The sequence below is a fragment of the Bubalus kerabau genome, chromosome 14, assembly GCF_029407905.1.
Source record: "Bubalus kerabau isolate K-KA32 ecotype Philippines breed swamp buffalo chromosome 14, PCC_UOA_SB_1v2, whole genome shotgun sequence".
Lineage (NCBI taxonomy): Eukaryota > Metazoa > Chordata > Mammalia > Artiodactyla > Bovidae > Bubalus > Bubalus kerabau.
Genome location: NC_073637.1, coordinates 32,240,902 through 32,264,312, shown reverse-complemented (window position 1 = coordinate 32,264,312; position 23,411 = coordinate 32,240,902). Strand labels below are relative to the sequence as shown.

Sequence of the window (23,411 nt, the reverse complement as noted above, 5' to 3'; positions counted from 1 at the left end):
GAGGATTCTTTGGTGTGAAAAACATGAGTAAGAAAAGAAAAAAATAGATAGATTGGATTTCATTAAAGTTGAGAACTTTTATACTTCAAGTACATTCTCAGGAAAGTGAAGACTACCCACATAATGGAAGAAAATAATTGCAAATCACATACCTAATAAGGAAGTCATATCTAGGATAGAAAAGGACCTCATACAACTCAATAATAAAAAGAAAGCGCAATTAAAAAATGGATCAAAGGTCTGAATAGTCATTTCTCCCAAGAAGATTTACAAATGGCCAATAAGGATATGGAAGATAGTCCAACATCTTTTCCACCAGGGAATAGAAGTCAAAACCACAATGGGACATGACTTAAAAAGTCAAGATAGTAAGTCTTAGCAAGGATATGGAGAAATCAGAACCCTCATACAGTACTGGTGGGAATGTGAAATGGTGCAGTCACTTGGAAAGCAGTTTGGCAGTTCCTCAAACCCTAAGTGTAGAGTTATGCTACCACCTGGCAGCTTCACTTCTAGGTGTACACCTAAGAGAAGGGAAACAGGGCCAAACAGAAATCTGTACATGAATGTTTATAACAGCATTATTAAATTGGTAGCCATAATAGCCCAAATGTTCATTAGCTGATAGACTAAAGTGTTATATCCAGTCGTGTCCGACTCTTTGTGACCCCATGGACTGCAGCATGCCAGGCTGTTCATCACCAACTTCCAGAGCTTACTCAAACTCATATCCATTGAGTTGGTGATGCCATCCAACCATCTCATCCCTCTGCCATTCCCTTCTCCTCCCACCTTCAGTCTTTGCCAGCATCAGGGTCTATTCCATGAGTCAGTTCTTTGCATCAGGTGGCCAAAGTATTGGAGTTTCAGCTTCAGCGTCAGTCCTTCCAATGAATATTCAGGACTGAGTTCCATAATGGACAAATATTATTCAATAATAAAAAAGATAAATTTGTGCTACGTGGTGCATCTTGGGTGAATCTTGAAAACATTCTGAGACAGAAAATAAGCCAGACTCATTGGGCATGATTCTATAAACTATTCAGGAAATGTATTTCAATCAGGATAAAAAGATATAGGTGGTTGCAGTGGGCTCGGGGAGGGAGAATGGGGAGTAACTTCTTACAGATCCGGGAATTCCTTTGGGGTGATGAAAATACTATTAACACTGGTGATGGGTGCATGAATTTGTCACTATAGTAAAAACCATTGCATTGTATATTCAAATGGGGGAATTACATGATTTGTGAGCTGTAGCTCAAGAAAGCTGTTAAAAATGTCAACAATGTTTTATTTAAAGCTTCCCTTGCAGTTTCAGAATATTTTAAAATTAATAATCTGGAATTTTGAAGGAAAAATATTCGGAAATGTTTGCTTCAGTGTAGATGTCAGTCATGATATCTAAAGTCCCGTCCATCTTGTTGGTCATAAAGTCAGTAAAGTACGCCACAGTCACACCAAGCATTAAAAATTACAATACACAACCCCGGTGTGTTCTTGCATGCTCATCTATTAGTATAAAACTGCTTCATTTTAATGACCGTATATGCTGAGCAGATGCATCTGAACTTTGCCTTGCATTTGTTTTTAGAGCTTAGTTGCTTTTGTAGATCTAGCACAGTTTTACATGAGGAACCACACATGGGAGCAAATGAGAAAAAAGAAGGTTAATTCAGACTTTGCTAATCAATAGTACATATATGAAACAGATACATAGAGATGCCAGAGGTGGGAGTGCTCAAAGAGTTAAAAATATTGAATGTTTGAATATGTGTATTTTTTGAGAAATGACTCACATACCATGAAATTCACTCTTCTGAAATATGCAGCATGTTTTTTCATATATCCACAAAGTTGTGGAATATTGCACACCTTCACTACTAATTTCTGAACACTTTTTATCACCTGAAAAAGAAACCAGAGTCACTTCTTACTCCCCTCCCCAGCCCCTGCAACTAGTCATCTACTTTCTGTGTGTATTTACATATGGAATATGTGCATTGTTTTTACTACAAATTTCAAGTAGTTAAAAGTATCCAGGAATTAAATCTTTTTGAAAATAGAACACTTATATTGTATACCACTCACTGTAAATGACTGTGGCTATATTCCATATTTCACTTTAATAGTTAACCAATCAGTCCATTATGGTAGCTTCCTTAAAGATTATTTCCTAGAAGTGGTATGACTCGTTAAAATGTTAGGTGTGGTTTAAAGCCTTCTAATAAACATTGCCAAACTACCCTCCAGAAAGTGTGTATTAATTTACACTCAGAAAGTAATGTAAGAATCACGTAAGTTGTGAAGTATACTAATGCCTTTCAGTTAACCGTTTACTTGTCAAATTTTGAAAATCGTTTTCTGCTCAACACTTTAGAAACTTTTCAGTGAACAGGAGTCATAATTTTTTATATCAGTTGTACTTGAAACATTGTCTTAAATTAGCAGTGCAACTATATAGTACAGTCTACTATTCCAAGTTCAAAATAAGAAATTCTCTAAATACATCTTATTAATCAGTTGCAGATTGCCTGAACTTTATACAACTGGCTCTTAATTGTTCATACAATAAATCTTTAAGCTGTATTAGCTATTTCAGTTCTTTCTAAATTTTTTTAAGATTCCTCAGTAAATCTTGAAATTTGGCTGACAAAAATTTCTGACTTTTACTTTTCTCTTTACACAACCACACATTGGAGGTGTTAAAACTGACATGACTTTCCCAAGTGGGAGGGAATGTATTCTAGATGAAGGAAGTGAGTTGGGTACAGGTGTGGCCGTGGCCATGTCCAGGCTCTGATCAGGAAAATATGAGCAGATTATTTGGAGCAAGTATAGGGTGAAAATGAGATAATGAGGTTAAATTTGTGCCATAAAAGACAAATATTAACTGGTTTTCTATGTCTTCTTGGTAATAAAAAAATATCCTCCTATAGGGTAGGGAAGGATGATAAGGTACTGTATATGCAGCTTGGAGAGAGAGAGGGTTAAATACTTGGTGTTCGTTGGAGTGTCCCCCTTTTAACCTTGATCCTGTGTGTTTTTCTTATCAGTTTTTCTCATATCACCTTTACCTCCTCAGTTTTATCGTTTGTTTTTTTTTTTTTTTAAAGTGATGTGGTGTATTGAAGGGGACATACCTCTTTTAGAAGTGGGTGTCTTTGGGGTAGGGGGAGGGGAGGGGCATGCGTACACACACACCTGACCTCATGGGCCTCTGACAGATAGTTCCCAAATGATTGTGGCAGATCCCAGGAGAATGTGGGGTTTTGGCAAGGGGTTCTTGAACCCACATGTATTTGAAATAGTAAATTTAAAAGCTCATATATTTGTTGTTTTTGTTTACTCTCTAAGTCGTGTCTGACTCTGTTCATGGGATTTCCCAGGCAAGAATACTGTAGAGTGATATGGGCTTCCCCAGTGGCTCAGTGGTAAAGAATCCACCTGCAGGAGACACGTGTTCCATCTCTGGATCAGGAAGATCCCCTGAAGGAGGAAATGGCAACCCACTCCACAGAGGAGTGGGCTACACAGTCCATGGGGTCACAAAAGCATCACGACGTAGCTATAAATTGTTTTGCCAATACAAGTAGATACACCTGTGATTAAATTCATTTAAAACAGCTGCAGTGAACATTGGGGTGCATATGTCTTTTTGGATTATTGTTTTCTTCAGGTATATGCCCAGGTGGGGATTGCTGGATCATATATATGGGGGCCCTATTTTTAGTTTTTTCAATACCCTCCATACTGTTCTTCTTAGTGGCTGTACCATTTTACATGCCCACCAACAGTGTAGCAGTTCCTTTTCCCTGCACCCTCTCCAGCATTTATTGTTTGCAGATTCTTTGATGATAGCCATCCTCACTGGTGTGAGGTGATACCTTACTGTAGCTTTGATTTGCATTTCTGTAATAGTTAGTGTGATGTTGAGTATCTTTCCATGTGCCTTTTAGCCACAGTTAGAAGGAAAGAAATGATAAAGGATTTTCCTGGCAGTCTAGTAGCTAACAGTCTGTGTTTCGTATGCAGAGGGTGTGAGTTTGATCCCTGGTCAGGAATCTAATGTCCTATATGCTGCATGGCATGGCTTTAAAAAAGAAAGAGACAAAATAATAGCAAAGATAATGAAACTAAAAGCTGGTTCTTTGAGAAGACAAACTGATAAACCCTTAGCCTGACTCATCAAGAAAAAACAGGACAGGACTCCAATCAGTAAAATTATAAATGAAAAAAGAGAAATTACAGTGGACAACACAGAAATACAAAGGATTGTAAGAGATGACTACAAGTAACTCTATGACAATAAAATGGACAGTCTAGTAGAAATGGGCAAATTCTTAGGTACAGCCTTCCAAGACTGAACCAGGAACAGATAGAAAATATAAATAGACCAATCACAAGTAGTGAGATTGAAATCGTGATTAAAAATCTTCCAACAAACAAAAGTCCAGGATCAGATGGCTTCACAGGCGACTTCTGTCAAGCCTTTAGAGAAGAGTTAATGCCTACCTTTCTTTTTTTTTTTTTTTTTTAAATATAACATTTATTGCTTGTAGATGGTTTGATACAGAACAGCGTTTCTTCTCATTTTGAATCTGGAAGTACTATACAACTGAATACAAAGAGGGAAGAGAAGTACCAAAACCGAACTTGTGATTCTCTGTTCATGTGGCATAAACCAGTTTTGTACACAACATGTAGCAGCAGTTTTTTAAGTTCCCTTTAGAAAAATATGAATTCTACACATTTATTATTGTTTCCTGTTTAATGCATGGGCTGAAATCACCAGGATCAACTTCCTTCTGGAGGAAAGAGAGGAACAGAGCGTGGAAAGAACAGTGAGACTTTCTGAAACAAATGGGCATCTGACTGCCACACAGCTTCCCCTAATGCCTACCTTTCTGAAACTCATCCCAGAAGTTGCAGAGGAAAGAATATACCCACGCTCATTTTGTGGGGCCACCATTACCGTAATAACCAAAGCCAGACAAAGATATCACAAAAAAAGAAAATTGCAGGCTACATCAGTAAACAAAGACACAAAAATCCTCAAAGTATTAATACTGGCAAACCGAATCCAGCAACGCATTAAAAGGATCACATACTGTGATCAAATAGGATTTATCCCAGGGATGCAAGGATTTTTCAGTATCCTCAAATCAATCAGTGTGATACAGTACGTCACCAAATGGAAGAATAGAAACAGAGGTGTTTAGAATATGACTTGTAGCAAAACTGGACAATAAGGTTTGAACCTGTGATCACATGATCCAAAGTCTCTGCTCTCCTGGTCCAGCTTTAAGAAGATACATGTTGGCACGAATTTCAAACTTAAGAGAATCCAAACTTTGAGGGAAATTAGATGAAAAATTTTTTTTTGCCTATGTGTTTTTGAAATTGTGCTAAAATACACCTAAGATAAAACTTATTATTTTAACCACTTTTAGATGTACAATTCAGTGATGTTGAGTATATTCACCAGTGTGGTGCAAACATCACCTCTCTCCCCATCTGCCCAGCTTTCTCTTTGGCCACACAGAGCTGGGTACCCATTAAACAGTGATTGCTGGTCCCCTCTTTCCCAGCTGCTAGGAACCTCTATTCTACTTTTTGTCTCTATGGATAAAATTCCTTTTTAGTGAGACAGTTTTTTTGATGTTAGATAGTATAAATTAAGTTTTCTGTTTCCTTTAGATTGTTGATGATGAATGCATTTCTTCAAGAAGTATGACATACTTTGTCATAAATTAAGAGTTATTTTTGCCATTTTAATTCTTTGTCTATTGTTTTTAGCCAAAACATTGTAATTACATGTGCTAAGTACAGAAGACTTTGTGTCCTTTTCATTGTATTAAATGTAAACAAATGTTATAGAAAGAGAAAATAGTTCTTTTTTCTGAACCTTATTACCAAATTGCTTTTTTAAAATACATTGTCGCAGTTCCTGCTACTTAAGGTAGCATCAGTTAGTCTTAACTGCCTTTGCAATTAAGTTCATCAAAATGGTAGCAAATGCAAAAGATGACAGTCTTTTCACTAGCCTGTGTACGTCTGTATTGTTCTCCAAGCTGATGCTGGTCAAATCACACCATGATTTGATGTGGTTTGACTCAGGCTGGGTTTTTTTGTTTTTTATTTTTAATTAATTATTTTTTTTTTATTGAAGGATAGTTGCTTTACAGAATTTTGTTGTGTTCTGTCAAACCTCAACCTGAATCAGCCATAGGTATACATATGATGTATTTACTCCTGCTCATTATATTCATTAGTAGTGGTTACTCAGAGGTGCTCTCTCTACTCTGGGCAGACCATGGACTTTACGCTTTTTGTGGTTGTTGTTCCATGTTCACAACTCAGGAGGTTGTGAGAAACCCAGAGTTCAGGCTCACGCACTTGACTTTGGCCTGGATGCTAGACACAGCTTCAGTACTCAGTACTCTGCCTCTCTTTGTGCCTTCCTGCCTTTACTTAGTTTTTGCCCAGATATTCTTTATTACCAGCTCATGAATTTATTTCTGTAGATATTTTCTAGCATTTTCCGTCGTGTCCAGTGATAGGATCCACTCTCTAAAGCAGTCCGTTGTTGAAGGTGGAAGTGGTCTCAGGCTTCAACCGATTCATTACTGCCACTGAGTAAATAATAATAGAAATTGGAACACAAGTTTTGTCTTAATTCACTTTTATTTATTCTTGGCTCCTTGTTCCAGATCAGTGTGTTACAGGACTGGATGGAAGAATTTTTAATATTATCTACTGTATCTCGCTTTCATTTTATGAAGGAACTAAGAGAGCCTGGATTGGAGGAAGGGTCTGAACCAAAAGTTCCTTCGCTAGCCTAGGAAGAAGCTATAAGCCCTGCCAGGGATGCAGTTAGAAATTTGTTGAGTGATGGCCTTCTTGTCATTTGCTTTTCGTATTACACTTAAAGATGTTTATTACTGGCTTTAATATGACATAGGTTTAAGAGGGAATGTGATTTGTATTCATGTGTGAAAGGAAAAAAAAAAAAAAAACAACTACATGGGGTGTTGCTGGTTATTTTGAATAGTTAACTATTTGCGAGTTTTGCCCTCCCAGGCCTTTCCTGTTTGTAAGTCTAAAGATTTTGGTGTTAACTGTCTTATCTTTTCTCCTTGAGTAATCTGGTGATTCACTGTGGCTCAGATGGTAAAGAATCCGTCTGCAATGTGGGAGACTTGGGTTGGGAAGATCCCTGGAGAAGGGAACGGCTACCCACTCCAGTTTTCTGGCCTGGAGAATTCCATGGACCCTATAGTCCATGGGGTTGCAAAGAGTCGGACACGACTGAGTGACTTTCACTTTCAGTCTTACCACATGGTCTTCTTTTGGGGGAAGCAATCATATCTATTATTATTTTTCTAACTTTTTCTTTTCCGTTGGAGTATAGCCAGTTAACAACGTTGTGATAGTTTCAGGTGAACAGCAAAGGGATTCAGCCATACATATACATGTATCCATTCTGGGGAAACAGTGGAAACAGTGTCAGACTTTAATTTTTGGGGCTCCAAAATCACTGCAGATGGTGACTGCAGCCATGAAATTAAAAGACACTTACTCCTCGGAAGAAAAGTTATGACCAACCTAGATAGCATATTGAAAAGCAGAGACATTACTTTGCCAACAAAGATCCGTCTGGTCAAGGCTATGGTTTTTCCAGTGGTCATGTATGGATGTGAGAGTTGGACTGTGAAGAAGGCTGAGCGCCAAAGAATTGATGCTTTTGAACTGTGGTGTTGGGGAAGACTCTTGAGAGTCCCTTGGACTGCAAGGAGATCCAACCAGTCCATTCTGAAGGAGATCAGCCCTGGGATTTCTTTGGAAGGAATGATGCTAAAGCTGAAACTCCAGTACTTTGGCCACCTCATGCGAAGAGTTGACTCATTGGAAAAGACTGTGATGCTGGGAGGGATTGGGGGCAGGAGGAGAAGGGGACGACAGAGGATGAGATGGGTGGATGGCATCACTGACTTGATGGACGTGAGTCTGAGTGAACTCTGGGAGTTGGTGATGGACAGGGAGGCCTGGCGTGCTGTGATTCATGGGGTTGCAAAGAATTGGACACGACTGAGCGACTGAACTGAGCTGAACTGATTTCTCCCCCAAACTCCTCTCCCATCCAGGCTGCCACAAAACATCGAGCAGCGTTCTATGTGCTATGTCGTAGGTCCTTGTTGTTTATCCATTTTAAATAATAGCAGTGTGTACATGTCCGTCCCCAGCTCCCTGACTGTTCCTTCCCCTCATCCTTACTCCTGGCAGCCATAAATTTGTTCTCTGTCTGACTCACCACATGGTCTTGAGTGATTACTCCCAGATCCCTTCTCTAGCTCAAGCCAAGCCAGACTCCTAGATGGACACTTCCATTCAGTTGTCCCTGGGGCACTGAGCCTTCTCCTGAAACACAGCAAATTAGTCCCCTGAATCATGTCACCTTTCTCCGTTCCCATGGATCATCCCTAATCTTGGCCATCATCTTATTCTGGATTAAGGCAGCAGCCTTCTTGCAGAGCTCCTGAAGACTGGTCTTCCACTGTATTAATGCCAGTGTTCCGTCCCCTGGCACCCAAGTTTTTTTTTTTTTTTTCCAAAATGTATTTTATGCATCCCTCTCCTAAAGCACACACATACTCTTAAATAGTGCTTCCCAGGTAGTGCTAGTGCAGGAGACTAAAGATACATGGGTTTGATCTCTGGATTGGGAAGATCCCCATTTTTTCTAGGCAAAAATGCTAGAGTGGGTTGCCATCTCCTACTCCAGGGGTTTCTTCCTGACCCAGGGATTGAACCTGAGTCTCCTGCATCGACAGGTGGATTCTTTACCACTGAGCCACCAGGGAAGCCCATTACACACTAGACCACAGTAAATAAACATAACTTTTTTATATACTGGGAAACAAAAGACTTTGGGTTGACTTGGTTTATTGTGGCATTTGCTTTATTGCAGTGATCTATAACTGAACATTTACTGTCTCCTTGGGATGCTTATATTATGAATAAAGCTATGAATATTCATGTTCAGGTCATTTTGGGGGCATATGGTTCATTTACAGAGAGTTCTGATTGCTTGACATCCGAACACTAGATATTGTCAACCTTTTTAATTTTAGCCATTTTTGTTGGGTGTTTAATGGTATCTTACGATTTTGATTTTCATTTCTCCAGTGATTAAACATGTTGAGCATCTTTTCATGTGTGTATCAGCTATTTATATATCTTCCCATTGTGAAGATATATATCTTCACATTATATATATCTTCCCATTGTGAACTTGTCTGTTCAAGTCATTAGCCTGTGTTTTAAATTGAATTATTTTTCATTAAGATGAGTTTTTAGTATAATATAATCTGGATCAAATCCTTGGTCAGATTTTTTATTACAAATATTTGAGTGGTTTGCTTTTTCATATCTTAACACTACCTTTGAAGGGAAGTTTTTAATTGTAATTAAGCATAACTAAAATTTTTGTAACTAGTATTTTTGTATCTGGAAATCTTCAGTTAACCCCAAATCTTGAATATATTCTCATACTTTTTCTTAGAAATTTTGTTTTAGTCTTTATGTTTAGATATAAAGATCTGCGTTGATTTTTTGTATAGCAAGAGATTGCATGTTGGGATTTTTTTCTTAAGTTTATATAGTTTTTCCGGTGCCATCTGTTGAAAAGATAGATACTTGCCCTTGAATTACTTTGGCACCTTTGTTGCTGCTGCTGCTGCTGCTAAGTCGCTTCAATCGTGTCCAACTCTGTGCGACCCCATAGATGGCAGCCCACCAGGCTCCCCCATCCCTGGGATTCTCCAGGCAAGAACACTGGAGTGGGTTGCCATTTCCTTCTCCAATGCATGAAAGTGAAAAGTGAAAGTGAAGTCGCTCAGTCGTGTCCGACTCTTAGCAACCCCATGGACTGCAGCCTACCAGGCTCCTTCGTCCATGGGATTTTCCAGGCAAGAGTACTGGAGTGGGGTGCCATTGCCTTCTCCACACCTTTGTTGAGTATTGATTAATCACACAAGTGTGAGTCTGTTTCTGAATTCTCTATTCAGTTCTGATGCTCTACATCTGCCTTTATGTAAAAGCCACATTGTCTGGTTTACTATAGTTTTAAAATAAAAGTCTTGAAATCAGGTAATGTAAGTCCTCCAATCTTTTTTATTCTTTTCAAAGATATTTTGGCCATCCTAGATCTTTTGTGTTTCCATATAGATTGTAGAATTTCTTCTTTAAAGAAAGCATGCTGGAATTTTAATTGGATTTATAGATTAACTTGAGAAAAATTGGAAACGATGTCAAGCCTTCCATAAACATATGTATTACTTTCCTAGGACTGCCAAGACAAAGTATTATAAACTGTATGACTGAAAGTAACAGAAATTTATTCTTGTAGTCAGAAATTAAGATGTCAGCAGGGGCATGCTCTCTCTGAAGGCTCTGGGAGAGGAATCCTTCCTTGTCTCCTCTAGCTTCGGGTGGTTGCCGGCCATCCTCTGCATTTCTTGGCTTGTAGAACCAGTACTCTATAATCTCTGCCTTCCTGTGCACATGATCTTCTCCTTTTGTATCTCCGTCCACATTTCTCTCTTTTTATGAGAACATGAGTTATATTGGCTATAGAGCCTGCTCTAACCCAACATACTGTTATTTTAACTTGATTACATATGCAAGGAACCAAGTAAAGTCACGCTTATGGGTACCAGGTTACGACCTTGGCAGATCTCTTGGGGAAAACACAGTTTAGTCTTATAACAACTTGATACATTTCTCCATTTATTTAGGTCTTTCAGTTCAGTTCAGTCACTCAGTTGTGTCCGACTCTTGGCGACCCCATGAATCGCAGCACGCCAGGCCTCCCTGTCCATCACCAACTCCCGGAGTTCACTCAGACTCACGTCCATCAAGTCAGTGATGCCATCCAGCCATCTCATCCTCTGTCGTCCCCTTCTCCTCCTGCCCCAATCCCTCCCAGCATCAGAGTCTTTTCCAATGAGTCAACTCTTCGCATAAGGTGGCCAAAGTACTGGAGTTTCAGCTTTAGCATCATTCCTTCCAAAGAAATCCCAGGGCTGATCTCCTTCAGAATGGACTGGTTGGATCTCCTTGCAGTCCAAGGGACTCTCAAGAGTCTTCTCCAACACCACAGTTCAAAAGCATCAATTCTTTGGCGCTCAGCCTTCTTCACAGTCCAACTCTCACATCCATATATGACCACTGGAAAAACCATAGCCTTGACTAGACGGACCTTTGTTGGCAAAGTAATGTCTCTGCTTTTCAATATGCTCTCTAGTTGGTCATAACTTTCCTTCCAAGGAGTAAGCGTCTTTTAATTTCATGGCTGCAGTCACCATCTGCAGTGATTTTGGAGCCCCAAAAAAATAAAGTCTGACACTGTTTCCACTGTTTCCCCATCTGTTTGCCATGAAGTGATGGGACCGGATGCCATGATCTTTGTTTTCTGAATGTTGAGCTTTAAGCCAACTTTATCACTCTCCACTTTCACTCTCATCAAGAGGCTTTTGAGTTCCTCTTCACTTTCTGCCATAAGGGTGGTGTCATCTGCATATCTGAGGTTATTGATATTTCTCCTGGCAATCTTGATTCCCTCTTGTGCTTCATCCAGCCCAGCGTTTCTCATGATGTACTCTGCATATAAGTTAAATAAGCGGGGTGACAATATACAGCCTTGACGGACTCCTTTTCCTATTTGGAACCAGTCTGTTGTTCCATGTCCAGTTCTAACTGTTGCTTCCTGACCTGCATACAGATTTCTCAAGAGGCAGGTCAGGTGGTCTGGTATTCCCATCTCTTTCAGAATTTTCCACAGTTTATTGTGATCCACATAGTCAAAGACTTTGGCATAGTCAATAAAGCAGAAGTAGATGTTTTTCTGAAACTCGCTTTAATTTCTCTCAAAAAGGTTTTATAATTTTCATTGTACAGATCTTGCTCATATTCTGTAAAGTTTGTCTTCAGGTATTTCATGTTTTTGGGTGCTATTGGAAATGCTATTTTTAAAATTCCATTTTTCAATAATTTTTTCTAATATATAGGAATGCAATTGACTTTTGCATATCAAATCTGTGTCCTGTAATGTTGCTATATTTTATGAATTTCAGTAGTTCTTTTGTAAAGTCTTTAGGATTTTCTATATAGATAATTATGTTGTCAAATAAAAGACAGTTTTTCTTCTTCCTTTCCAGTTTGGATGCCACATATTTCTTTTTCTTGCCTTAATGCATGGGCTCTGACTTTAAATACCCTATTAAAGATACAGAGCAGACATCCTTGCCTTGTTTATGATCTTAGGGCAAAAGCATTTAGTTTTTTTTATTTTTAAATAGGTGGCTGCAGGTTTTTTATAGATGTCCTTTGTCAGATGAGAGAGTGTCCTTCTATTCCTAGTAAAGAGTGTTTAGCATAAATTAGTGTTGAATTTTGTTACCAATTGAAATATTATATGATTTTTTAATTCTAATATGTTGAATTACATTTATTGTTTTTTTAACAATAAACCAATTTGAGTCCTGAGATAATAATATCCATTTAATCATAATGCATTTCCTTTCTATATATTATTGGATTTAATTTACAATTATTTTCTTACAGATCTTTGTGTCTTTCTTTATGAGCTATTTGGTCCATGATTTCCTTTTGTAATGTTTTTGTCTGGTTTGGGCATCAGTTGTTTTTCTTAGTAATTTTATTGTGATGTGTCTTGGTGTGTTTACACCCTGTTTTTATTTCTTTACCTAAAGCATCTCAGTTTATGCAAGTATTCCTTATATATTATCCTAGTGAGTTGGCTCTTTGCATCAAGTGGCCAAAGTATTAGAGCTTCAGCATCAGTTCTTCCAGTGAATATTCAGGGTTGATTGCCTTTAGGATTGACTGATTTGATGTCCTTGCTGTCCAAGGGACTCTCCAGAGTCTTCTCTAGCACTAAAAGTTTGAAAGCATCAGTTCTTCAGCACTCAGCTTTCTTTACAGTCCAACTCTCAAATCTGTACATGACTACTGGAAAAACCATAGCTTTTACTGTATGAACCTTTCTTGGCAAAGTGATGTCTCTGCTTCTTAATACACTAAGTTTGTCATATCCGTATGTGCTTTTAAAAATGTTACGTATGAATGCATCTTCAGTGTAATACTCAGAACTGAATTCAGTCTTATAAATGTGGCCTGTATTGAGAAGAGAGGAGCATCCTTGATTTGGATATTATTAATATCTGACTCTTAGAGGAAGGCATGGCATACCACTCCAGTATTCTTCCTGGAGAATCCCATGGATGGAGGAGCCTGGCGGGCTGCAGTCCATAGCATCACAAAGAGTCGGACACAACTAAAGCTACTGAACATAACCTCTGACCCTCAGTGCTTCCTAAGATTGCCTTTACTTACTGCCTCCTATTAGAGTTTAAATATTCTGACTTTTTTTTCCAAAGGAAACTGTTTTAAACTCTGTTTCCACTGTTATATATGCATGCAGTTTATCTTACATAAAAACACACACTCCATTCTCTTCAGATTATTTTGTAATTAAATGTGGTTTACTCTTTGTTTTATATGCAGATTTGATATACATTAGTCCGATCTGCTTCCGAATAAATAACAAAATGTCAGGGGACTCCCCTGGGGATTCAGTGGCTGAGACCTCAAGATCCCAATGCACGGGGCCCAGGTTTGATCCCTGTTTAGGGAGCTGGATCCCGCATGCTGCAGTGAAGACTGAAGATCCCTCGTGCTGCAGCTAAGACCCAGTGTAGCCAGATGAATATATAGATAAATGAAATTTTAAAAAGAGAGAGTGATGTACTCACAGCATGTATGGAAAAACCATGCCCTTAAAAAAAAAAAAAAAAAGAGTCGGATGTAGAGTTCTGTTAGGTACCTCTGGAATTCTTCTACTCGTTTCATATCCAGAACTTGAACTCTGGTTTGCTCAGTCAGCTAGGAATCAGCCTAACAGTGCTCTGCTTTCTTCTTACGGATGCATCCAGAGACTGTGCAGCCTTGTGGAAATTAAGGTGGCCAATGTCTGTGACATGCTCCTGGTCTTTTATACTAGCAACTTAAGTCCAAACTCGACAGTTGTAGGAGCCACACCATTGGGTTTTGTTTTTTTTCTTTTTCCTTCTGGTAATTGTGGCCATTTCTACTTTTCCATAATTTTTTTTCCAACAAAAGTTCTCACATTTATTACTGAGCCAAAGCATTAGTGCAGAAACACTGACAAAAAGAGAAAAAACATTTTCCCAATAAAACACATCCAGCTGTTACAATAGTAGCAATGTTTTCAGTGTAAGATGCAGTTGACCTTGACTCGAATTCCATACATGTGCCACCTGTTGTACGAGGCTTCCTATAGACCCAACTTGGTTCTCCTGCAGCGTCTTCTCTTGGAGTTGTACCTGATTTTAGTACCAGTTTTCGTTCAAATCCATTGGGGAATAGGACTATTCTGCTTTTGTCTTTTGGCCAGGAATCAGTTGATCCTGGAAATCTTGTGAGAAAATGTGGTGAGGAGCAGGATTCCCATAATTTTAAAAATATTTTGAAGAATGGTTCAATAAGCAAATCTCAGTTCTTTTCCTATCATAAGATGTAGTTTCCTGGACCGGAAGACTTCAATGTTTGTAAACTGTCAGGATGTTTTTATTACTTCCTTCATACTAGGACTAATCGTGTATTTGTTGCCATTAAATACTGAGACGACAGAAATATATAAAGCTTAATTCAGAGCACTAACAAAGGTCTTAACTGATAAAAGTCCCATGTCACCATAGTTTTAAAATAATTTTTGTTACTTATCAAGGCTGAATTTTTCATCAGTTTCATAGATCTTGAAATTCATAACGTTTAAAAAATAATCACCTCTAATATGAGGTTTTTAGTAGAAGAAATATCAGTAAAAAGAAAAAAAAAGCTCACCCTGATTTATTATTTGTTATTAAAATTGGCTGGAATTCAAAATGATAAGGGCACAGTTTGAAATTGTGACTATTGCATTCACATTTTTTCTACAATAAATTTGGTTATGGTTTCAACAGACACTACATTCGTATAAAGAACTCTGGGATAGACTATTCCTGTCAACATGATTCCAAAATTATAGACACTGATGTCAATGCAGATGAGGTTAGCCTAATTTGGTCAAGAGAAGGACATGCTGAGTCTCTGTATGGATAGCTAAAGGCTATTGCCAAGATTGACAGGTGTCCTGTGAGTGGCAAAGAGCCCCAGGGGTAAAATTTGTACTTGGATAACTTCTCTAAGACACAGTGATCGAAGTTGTACCTTTTCCTTCCATTGACTGTGCTCCTAAAATAGTGAGATTTGCTTTTAATACCCTGACTATTCAGATATTTTATAAGCCCCAGAAAGGTAAAGAATTTTATACCTTTTTTTTTCTTAAGGTATCAAATTCTGTTTTCAAGAGCTTAACTGTATCCTGTGCATGAATTTTCCTAGTATAGTCAAGTGACCCTTTTTTGTTACCCTGTCATGTTTCACTTAGGCTTTGAGACAGGTGAGAAATGTTAATATAAAAGAATACATTTGTTATTATTGTAAAAGAGGCAACTATTTAGGGGATAATACATTATATTTGGAGAGATTAATTTTTAAGATAATTTTCTAATAAGTAATATATCATAGATGAGTATTAATACAATTTGATAACAGCTTTTGTTTCTATTTCATCTTATTGAAATTTCTTTATTAAGAGAAGCTTTATAATTTGTCAAGATACATTAGTAGTAAGTATTTCATATCTCAAAATAAGAAAAAGTTTTAAAGCCATTAGATTCATGCCATTAAAGAAAGGTAAGTATACTAAGAAAAAACTGTATTGCCTGAGGTTTTTGTGAGATTTGAATGATGTACATGTGTCATCAGCAATGAAGGAGCTATGATTTTAGGCATAAACACAGTAGCTATTTCTATTGAAATTTTTTTTGACCATGTGGCAAGCCATGTGGGATGCTAGCTTCCTGACCAGGGATCGAACCTGCACCCCCTACACAGGAGGCACAGAACCTTAACCACTGGACCACCAGGGAAGTCCCTGCTGTTTCTATTCAAACAGGAAATTTCCTGACCTGGGAGGATTGTGTCTTGATTATCTCTGTATTTTAGCGTCAGATATGTAGTGGAAATTGAAGAAGGGGATGCTGGGGAACCATTGTAGGGAGCCAGCCTGTTGACTGGTGTGAAAAATTACCCTGGCCCTCCCAGGACTCAGAAAAGTGTCCCTGGGTGCTGGGCGGGCACCACACATGTTCCCCTCCTGGACCGTGTGGTTTCCTTTAAGCCCAGAATTGGGGTGTAGCTGGAGAGGTCAGGTCATTACCATGGTTAGGCCTTACTGATTTAATTTGGACTTGACACTTCATGGGAAATAGGTGGGGAAACAGTGGAAACAGTGTCAGACTTTATTTTTCTGGGCTCCAAAATCACTGCAGATGGTGATTGCAGCCATGAAATTAAAAGACGCTTACTCCTTGGAAGGAAAGTTATGACCAACCTAGATAGCATATTGAAAAGCAGAGATATTACTTTGCCAACAAAGATCCATCTAGTCAAGGCTATGGTTTTTCCAGTAGTCATGTATGGATGTGAGAGTTGGACTGTGAAGAAAGCTGAGCGCCAAAGAATTGATGCTTTGGAACTGTGGTGTTGGAGAAGACTCTTGAGAGTCCCTTGGACTGCAAGGAGATCCAACCAGTCCATTCTGAAGGAGATCAGCCCTGGGATTTCTTTGGAAGGAATGAAGCTAAAGCTGAAACTCCAGTACTTTGGCCACCTCATGCGAAGAGTTGACTCATTGGAAAAGACTGTGATGCTGGGAGGGATTGGGGGCAGGAGGAGAAGGGGACGACAGAGGATGAGATGGGTGGATGGCATCACTGACTTGATGGACGTGAGTCTGAGTGAACTCTGGGAGTTGGTGATGGACAGGGAGGCCTGGCATACGGCGATTCATGGGGTCGCAAAGAGTTGGACACGATTGAGCGACTGAACTGAACTGAAGTGTTTCTGAGAGCCTGCTCTGAGCAAGGTCTTGCACAGATGTCCGTTAACTCCTGTGAAGGGAGGCAAGTGAGGTGGTGACTTACCCAGGTTCACTCAACTCTTGCCAGCACAGCTGGGAAGCAAACCCAGGCTCTTGACTCCAGACCCAGTAAGTTTGGAGATGGTGCAATAATCTCAATGGAAGTTCCTTTCAATGAGAGAAGTTTTAGAACTGCCTTTCTTTTTCTCCCCTCTGTGTCTCAATTCTGATCTTCATCTTCCATTGTTCCATTCTTCCCTTTTACACAAGACGCAAGTGCAGATTGTTGACCTCACCGTTGACCTATAAGACATACATCAAAATGTTTAAATACTGCATCAAAAATAGCAGTATCGTGTTTGCTTCTTAGAACTCAGCTTTTTGAGCAGCTGATTGGCAGGGCAATGTGAGGATAAGAAGTGTTTCCGGGCTGAGCATGGAGGTAGCAGGCTCATTCGGTGTATGCTGCCCAGGCCAGCCCAGCAGGTAATGAATGATGACCACCAGCAGTTCTCCTGGGAACAGGACTGACTCCACTCAGCTGCTCTGTCCTTGTCCTGGGCATCCTTTGAATTTGCTGGCTGGAACCTTACTGCCCAAAGAGTAACCTGAGACCCTGACAGTCTCATGTCGCACCTAGTTTCATGACAGACTAAAAAAGTTGTCTCCGTGTGTGCAAGGATTAGCATCACAGCTTGTTCAGAAGAAAGAAGAGATATATATAAGGTGTAGTGAGAAATACATGGCCGTGTTTCATGTATAGCTTAAATTTAGAAAAATTTTGATTTGGACCTGTAATTTGAATTTATGCCTTGTTTTAACAGGTTGAGAATTAACTTTTTTTTTTTTTAATGCCCTCTTTGTATTGAGGATTGGATAATGAAAACAGCACTGGTATTTGAACTATTGGGGCTATTTTCAGATATTTTAGAACCATCATGTGGGTCCCATCACCAGGCAGATGACTCTGTCTCGCTGTGAGCCACGGTCCCTGAAGCAGTCCTGTCTTGAGTGTTTCCCAGCCTGTCTACCTCTCTCCCCTTCCCCGGCCCCAGCCAGAGCTGTGATCCCCTCTGCTGTGGTCTCCTGAGTGCTCACCCAGCCTTATCCCACCAAGTTGCACTTGACCAAAACCTTCGAAGTGTCCAGCAGGTTGGGATTAGCTTTTAGGATGAAGACAAAAGAATCTCCCCTCTGGCCATCCCATGACCTGCGTTCCAGCCTCATCTACTCTTCTTCCCGAATCTTCTGCTTGGTTTTGTCATGCATTGTCACGTCCACACAGATCATCTTCCCATCCTCTTCGCGTTCTTGCCCCTTCAGTTCAGCTCGGGGATATTTCAGGGCCCCTGGGGAAGAAGCTCCTCACTTCCTAACCAGGTCAGACCCAAACATCGTTGGCAATTCCCGCCTCAGCCCCACTGCACTTGTTTCAGTTGCAGCGTTGTGCTTATTTACAGTCTTTGATTCATGTAGATTCTGATTAAACTGAAAGCTTCAGGAGGGCAGGAGCCAGTGTCTGTTTCCACTTGAATACCCCTGGCATCTCACCAAGGGCCTGGTCCCTAATTGCTGCTTAAGAAATACTTGCATGAAAGTTTCATGAAAGGCTTTTCCTGTCATGCTGGCTGCTGTGAGAGATCACAGAGATGGACAAAGGCCCACTTTGCTGTCACTGAGCCCCCAACTCACAGCTGAGGGAAGAGTGAGACGTGGAGCACAGGTATTATCATAGATGCTGGATCACAGCTAGGGCTTGGAAGTAATGTACTTAAAATTGCTTGAAAACACCCAGATAGGCTGGCCTTTGTCAATAAATCCAGAATGCGTGAATTATAATGTTTATATAGCACAACATTGTCTATCAAAACCCCTAACATTCATAAAGTAATCCTAGCTCCAAAGGAAAGAAAAAGTTGGACACATTCAGTACTAAAAGTTGAAAAGGTAGAATAAAATGCGTTAATATTTTTAAACGCCAGGACAGTTCTGCCTGTGGAGCTGGTCTTTATGGAAGAAATGAGCACTTTTTTAATGCTGCCAGACATTTGGGGGAAAGTTATTTGAAAGCAGTGCTGATGTTAAGGCTGTGGACGAGCTTGGGGCCGCCAGAGACCTCGTTTGCCTACATTGTGTGGGACTGTTAGGTCGCCTGTCACGAAGGTTTTTCCCCTCCTCTTCCCCCGTCACCGACTCTCCCACCCCAGCCCTGGGCGCTGGCAGTAACCACGCGCCGGTAGGAAGGCCGGCTGGCGGCGCGTTCTCAGAGTCACGTGACCCTTGTTTGAAGGCAGCTGTGTGAGGTTCAGGGCGGGCATTCCCCTCTCTTCTGCTTCGGGACAGCTGGTTATTGTCAGGTCTGACGAGTCTCCCTTGCTCTTTGCTCGCTGGGCGTGGAGGGAGGTTATGCAGCAGGACTTTTGCTAGACCCAATGGGAATTACACTGATCTGGTGTCTGGCCTTGGTTCTCATCAAGTGGGTCGCCTCTAAGGTAGGCCATCTTTATTTTTAGGATGGTGACATGAATCTTTCGTTTATACATTGGTAGGAATGGACTGGTTAGTGGAGTTCCTTCTCCTTTTGCTCCAGTTTTTGTTTCTGATTACAAGAGCTCTGCGGTTTTACCTGTCAGCTGTCATTGTCATGTTATTACCATGTTACTATCTGTCATTTTCATTTTTCTCCCACCTGTTCCTCCTGAAGGGCTTTTTACAGATCGTTTCTTGGTATCGAAGTAACTTTGCTCAGGATCATGCCTTTAAAGAAGTCTTTTTTTTTTTTTTTTTTTATTTAACTAGTTAATGCCATGTCTATTTACTGTGCCAGGGTGATCAAGATGAAGTTATCCAAAAACTAGAGTGCCACTGGGCTGACAAACAGACTGAGGTCTTCATTGCCATTAAAAATCAAGTTTTTATGCTTAAAGAAGTTCAGCTTCTAAGGTTATGAAATTATTGAACAGTTTGGGCTTTTGGTGTACATATTTTAAACATTCTCTTCTGGAGTTACCAAATTTATGTTATTTATTTATAAATTCCAAGTATAATTACTGAGGATTTCTAAGCAATTGTAAACTTTTTAAAAAAACTAAATACCACTTTCTAGCCCGTTCTCACTTAAGGTCTTGTTGCTACTGAAATATATGCCTTAGTTATAGTGAAAAAAGTAAGATTATTGTATTATGTATCTGTTGATCTTTAATTTGGATTCCAAAGACCAGGCTTAAGAAATGCTTGATAGAATGCTAGTCATTTGGTATCTGATTGAGAGTGTAAAGTAGGAAATACTTAAGATTATACTATGTAAAATTATTTTGTCTGTACTTGTGTAAAAGTGATTATATCTTTAACCCACCATGCTTCTTCCTTTATTAAGAAAACTGAAAAGTATGAACATAAACTTAAAATGTTTAAGACCAATACCATTTGCTAGTAAGCAACACAAAAACTTCTGTAAAGTTAAACGTCTTTTTCAAGCGAGGTTTTAATCCCGGATAAGGTAGTGTTTTCACGTTTAAGCATACTGTTTTAGGCATAGTTGTGTCTTTCTTGAAGCAGTCGTATTTTCTTACTGAACATGATGGAAGAAATCTCTTAAAGAAAAACAATAGGCTCGATTTTTTTTAATCTTTGTCTTTTGTAAATTAATTTTGTCACACAGACACCAATTTACTCATTGTTTTTAGAGGATTAGCTTGCCAAGTTACTGAATGAAGGTCAAGTTAATGGATTAGTTGAATTGTAGATTTTTTTAGACACTTTTTACTTTGTTATAACAATCAAAAATTTTTTGAAGTTTTTAAGCAACAGACTGCTGTTGTTTTCAATGTGTGACTTTTAAAAGTATATAGCGAAGAACTGGAGGCTAGTGTTCAATGGATGGATGCGAGTCTTGGATAGGCACTCAGATAGGAACGCTTTTCTGGCTTATGTAAGATAAATTGCTGTTGTTTGGTCGCTAAGTTGTGTCCAACTCTTTGCAACGCCATGGAACTCAGCACGCCAGGCTTCCCTGTCCTTCACCAGCCCCCAGAGTTTGCTCAGATTCATGTCCATTGAGTCAGTGATGCCATCCAACCATCTCGTCTCATCACCTGTCACCCGATTCTCCTTTCCTCAGTCTTTCCCATCATCAGGGTCTTTTCTAATGAGTCGGCTCTTCCCATCCAGATGTAAGATGAAAACACTCTGAAAAAGCTCACTTTACTGCATCAGAGAAAGCTTTCAGAACTTTGGGCTTCTTCATCTTTTGTAGTGTGTTACCATTTTTTGTAATGTGACCCAGAAATGTATTCAGTGCTACTGTGTTTAGGCCCTGTGACAGAGCGTCTAATGACGGAGCGTATAAAACCTACCTCTAGAGGTCTTGTTCAGTAAAGAGAGATTTTGTCTGAAGGCACCTGGAGCGTTTACTGGCACAGAGTAGGAACGCAGCAAAGAGTTAATGTATCATTACTTTACCACGAAAGGGAAATACACATGCTTTTGCACGATAGGTTACTTGAGTGGGAAAGTTGAACAAGATAAAAACCATAGCACTTAAAATATCTTTCGTGCTTGTGCTCAGCCCCTCAGTTGTGTCCAACTCTTTGCAACCTCATGAACTGTAGCCCACCAGGCTCTTCTGTCCATGGGATTCTCCAGGCAAGAACACTGGGGTGGGTTGCCATTCCTTTCTCCAGGGGATCCTCCCAACTCAGGGATCAAACACACGTCTCCTGCATTGGCAGGCCAATTCTCTACCACTGAGCCACCTGGAAAGTCCCTTTAAAACACATTGTCCTTGGGAATTCGCTGGAAGTTCAGTGGTTAGGACTTCTCACTGTCACTGCTGGGGCCCTGGGTTCAATCCCTGGTCAGGGAACTAAAGTCCCACAAGGCTCGCAGCATTCCCCTCCCCCGACCCCCACCAAACCCCCCCCACCACCCGCCAAAAAAAAGCACACAACACAACATGTCTGTCTTTAAAAGTTACATCCTAACTAATATTAGGAACAACTTTTACGCCTTTTATCATCTACCTTCTAAGTCAGATCTTTTATGGAAGAGCAGTTCACCCTGATTCAAGGCAAGTGTCTTAGTCGGGCACTCAGAACTCCTGTTTTGTGGCTGTAGATTCTTTGGAACCTTACTGTTGAACTTGTTTGTGCTGCTGCTGTCAGTTTCTGATTAGCTCAGCCGCGCCCGTGTTTTGACCTATACTAGTTTGCTTTACAAGCTGTTCCCAGGATGGCTAAATTAGAAAAGTCACGAGGAGGAGCGTCTCAGTTATTTCCATTCACTGGTGAGGTGAGTGGGAATGTGGATGATAGCTCACAGTGTTTTATGACTGACAGCGTGACTTGGGGTTTTGGTTCAATTTGTCTTACTATCTTTATTAAAAATAGAATTTTACAACTATATGGCTTGTAAAATGATAATCTTTTAAAAAGGTATATGTTAAGCCTGAGCTGCAGTCTAGGTGTATAAAGCACACATAATTATTATTTTTTTAAGTTGGGCCTTCAGTAAATGTAGGTCTTTTTTTATTATTTATTTTTATTTATTTATTTTGACCGTGCTGCGTGGCATGTAGGGTGGGATCTTAGTTCTCCCCCACCCCCCACCCCCCAGAGATCAAAGCCATGCCCCCTGCAGTGAAAGCTGGGAGTCTTAACCACTGGATGGCCAGGGAGGTCCCTATAATTATTTTTTAAAATAACACTTAACATGGAAATCACATTTTTATAATTCATAATTTATAGTGCATTTTTCCAAAAGGAGTTCCTAGATTGCTTAGTGAAACAAATTTGATATTCATTTTAAGCTTCATCTGTGAGGCAAGTAAATGAGTAAATTATCAGTCAGAATGTATTCATTGATGGTTCACATTTTTAAGTCCATTCTTAAAAAAATTTCCTTTTGTCTCATTTAGATTTATTTCATAAGAGTTATGTCTTGTGGTTTAGGGTAGAATTTTAAGTATTTAAGGACCAGACTTACTTAAATTAGTAATAAATCAAATTAAATGAATACTTTGGACATCCTTAAGTAATTTGTTAAAATATATTTAAAATTAAGTTCTCCCCTTTTTGCCAAGTTTTAGAAATGATTAACTAAGACTCTACCATTTTAGTATCTAAACTGGTGCCTCTATAAATAAGTCGAAAGTGAATACCTTAAAATAAGTTTAGTATGTCATAGTTATGATCTAGATTATGTTCATTACCCAGTTTTTCTGAAGAAGGAAATAGCAACCCACTCCAGTATGCTTGCCTGGGAAATCCCCTAGACAGAGGAGCCTGGTGGCCTACAGTCCATGGGGACACAAAAGAGTTGGACACGACTTAGCCGCTAAACAAGT

The 23,411-nt window shown here is 39.5% G+C and overlaps 1 protein-coding gene across 5 annotated transcripts in view; it reads left to right on the top strand.

Moving 5' to 3' along the window:
• PDE7A (phosphodiesterase 7A) overlaps positions 1-23,411 on the top strand; it is a 111,117-nt gene that overhangs the window by 29,769 nt on the left and 57,937 nt on the right. Inside the window, exon 1 of one of the 5 annotated variants that reach the window (XM_055546116.1) lies at positions 19,348-19,560. The exons of the other annotated variants lie outside the window; for them this stretch is intronic. Within the exon in view, the coding sequence (XP_055402091.1) occupies positions 19,501-19,560 (60 nt within the window). The 5' untranslated portion in view covers positions 19,348-19,500. Of the gene's footprint in view, positions 1-19,347; positions 19,561-23,411 lie in introns of those variants that run through there. 5 annotated transcript variants of the gene reach the window in all.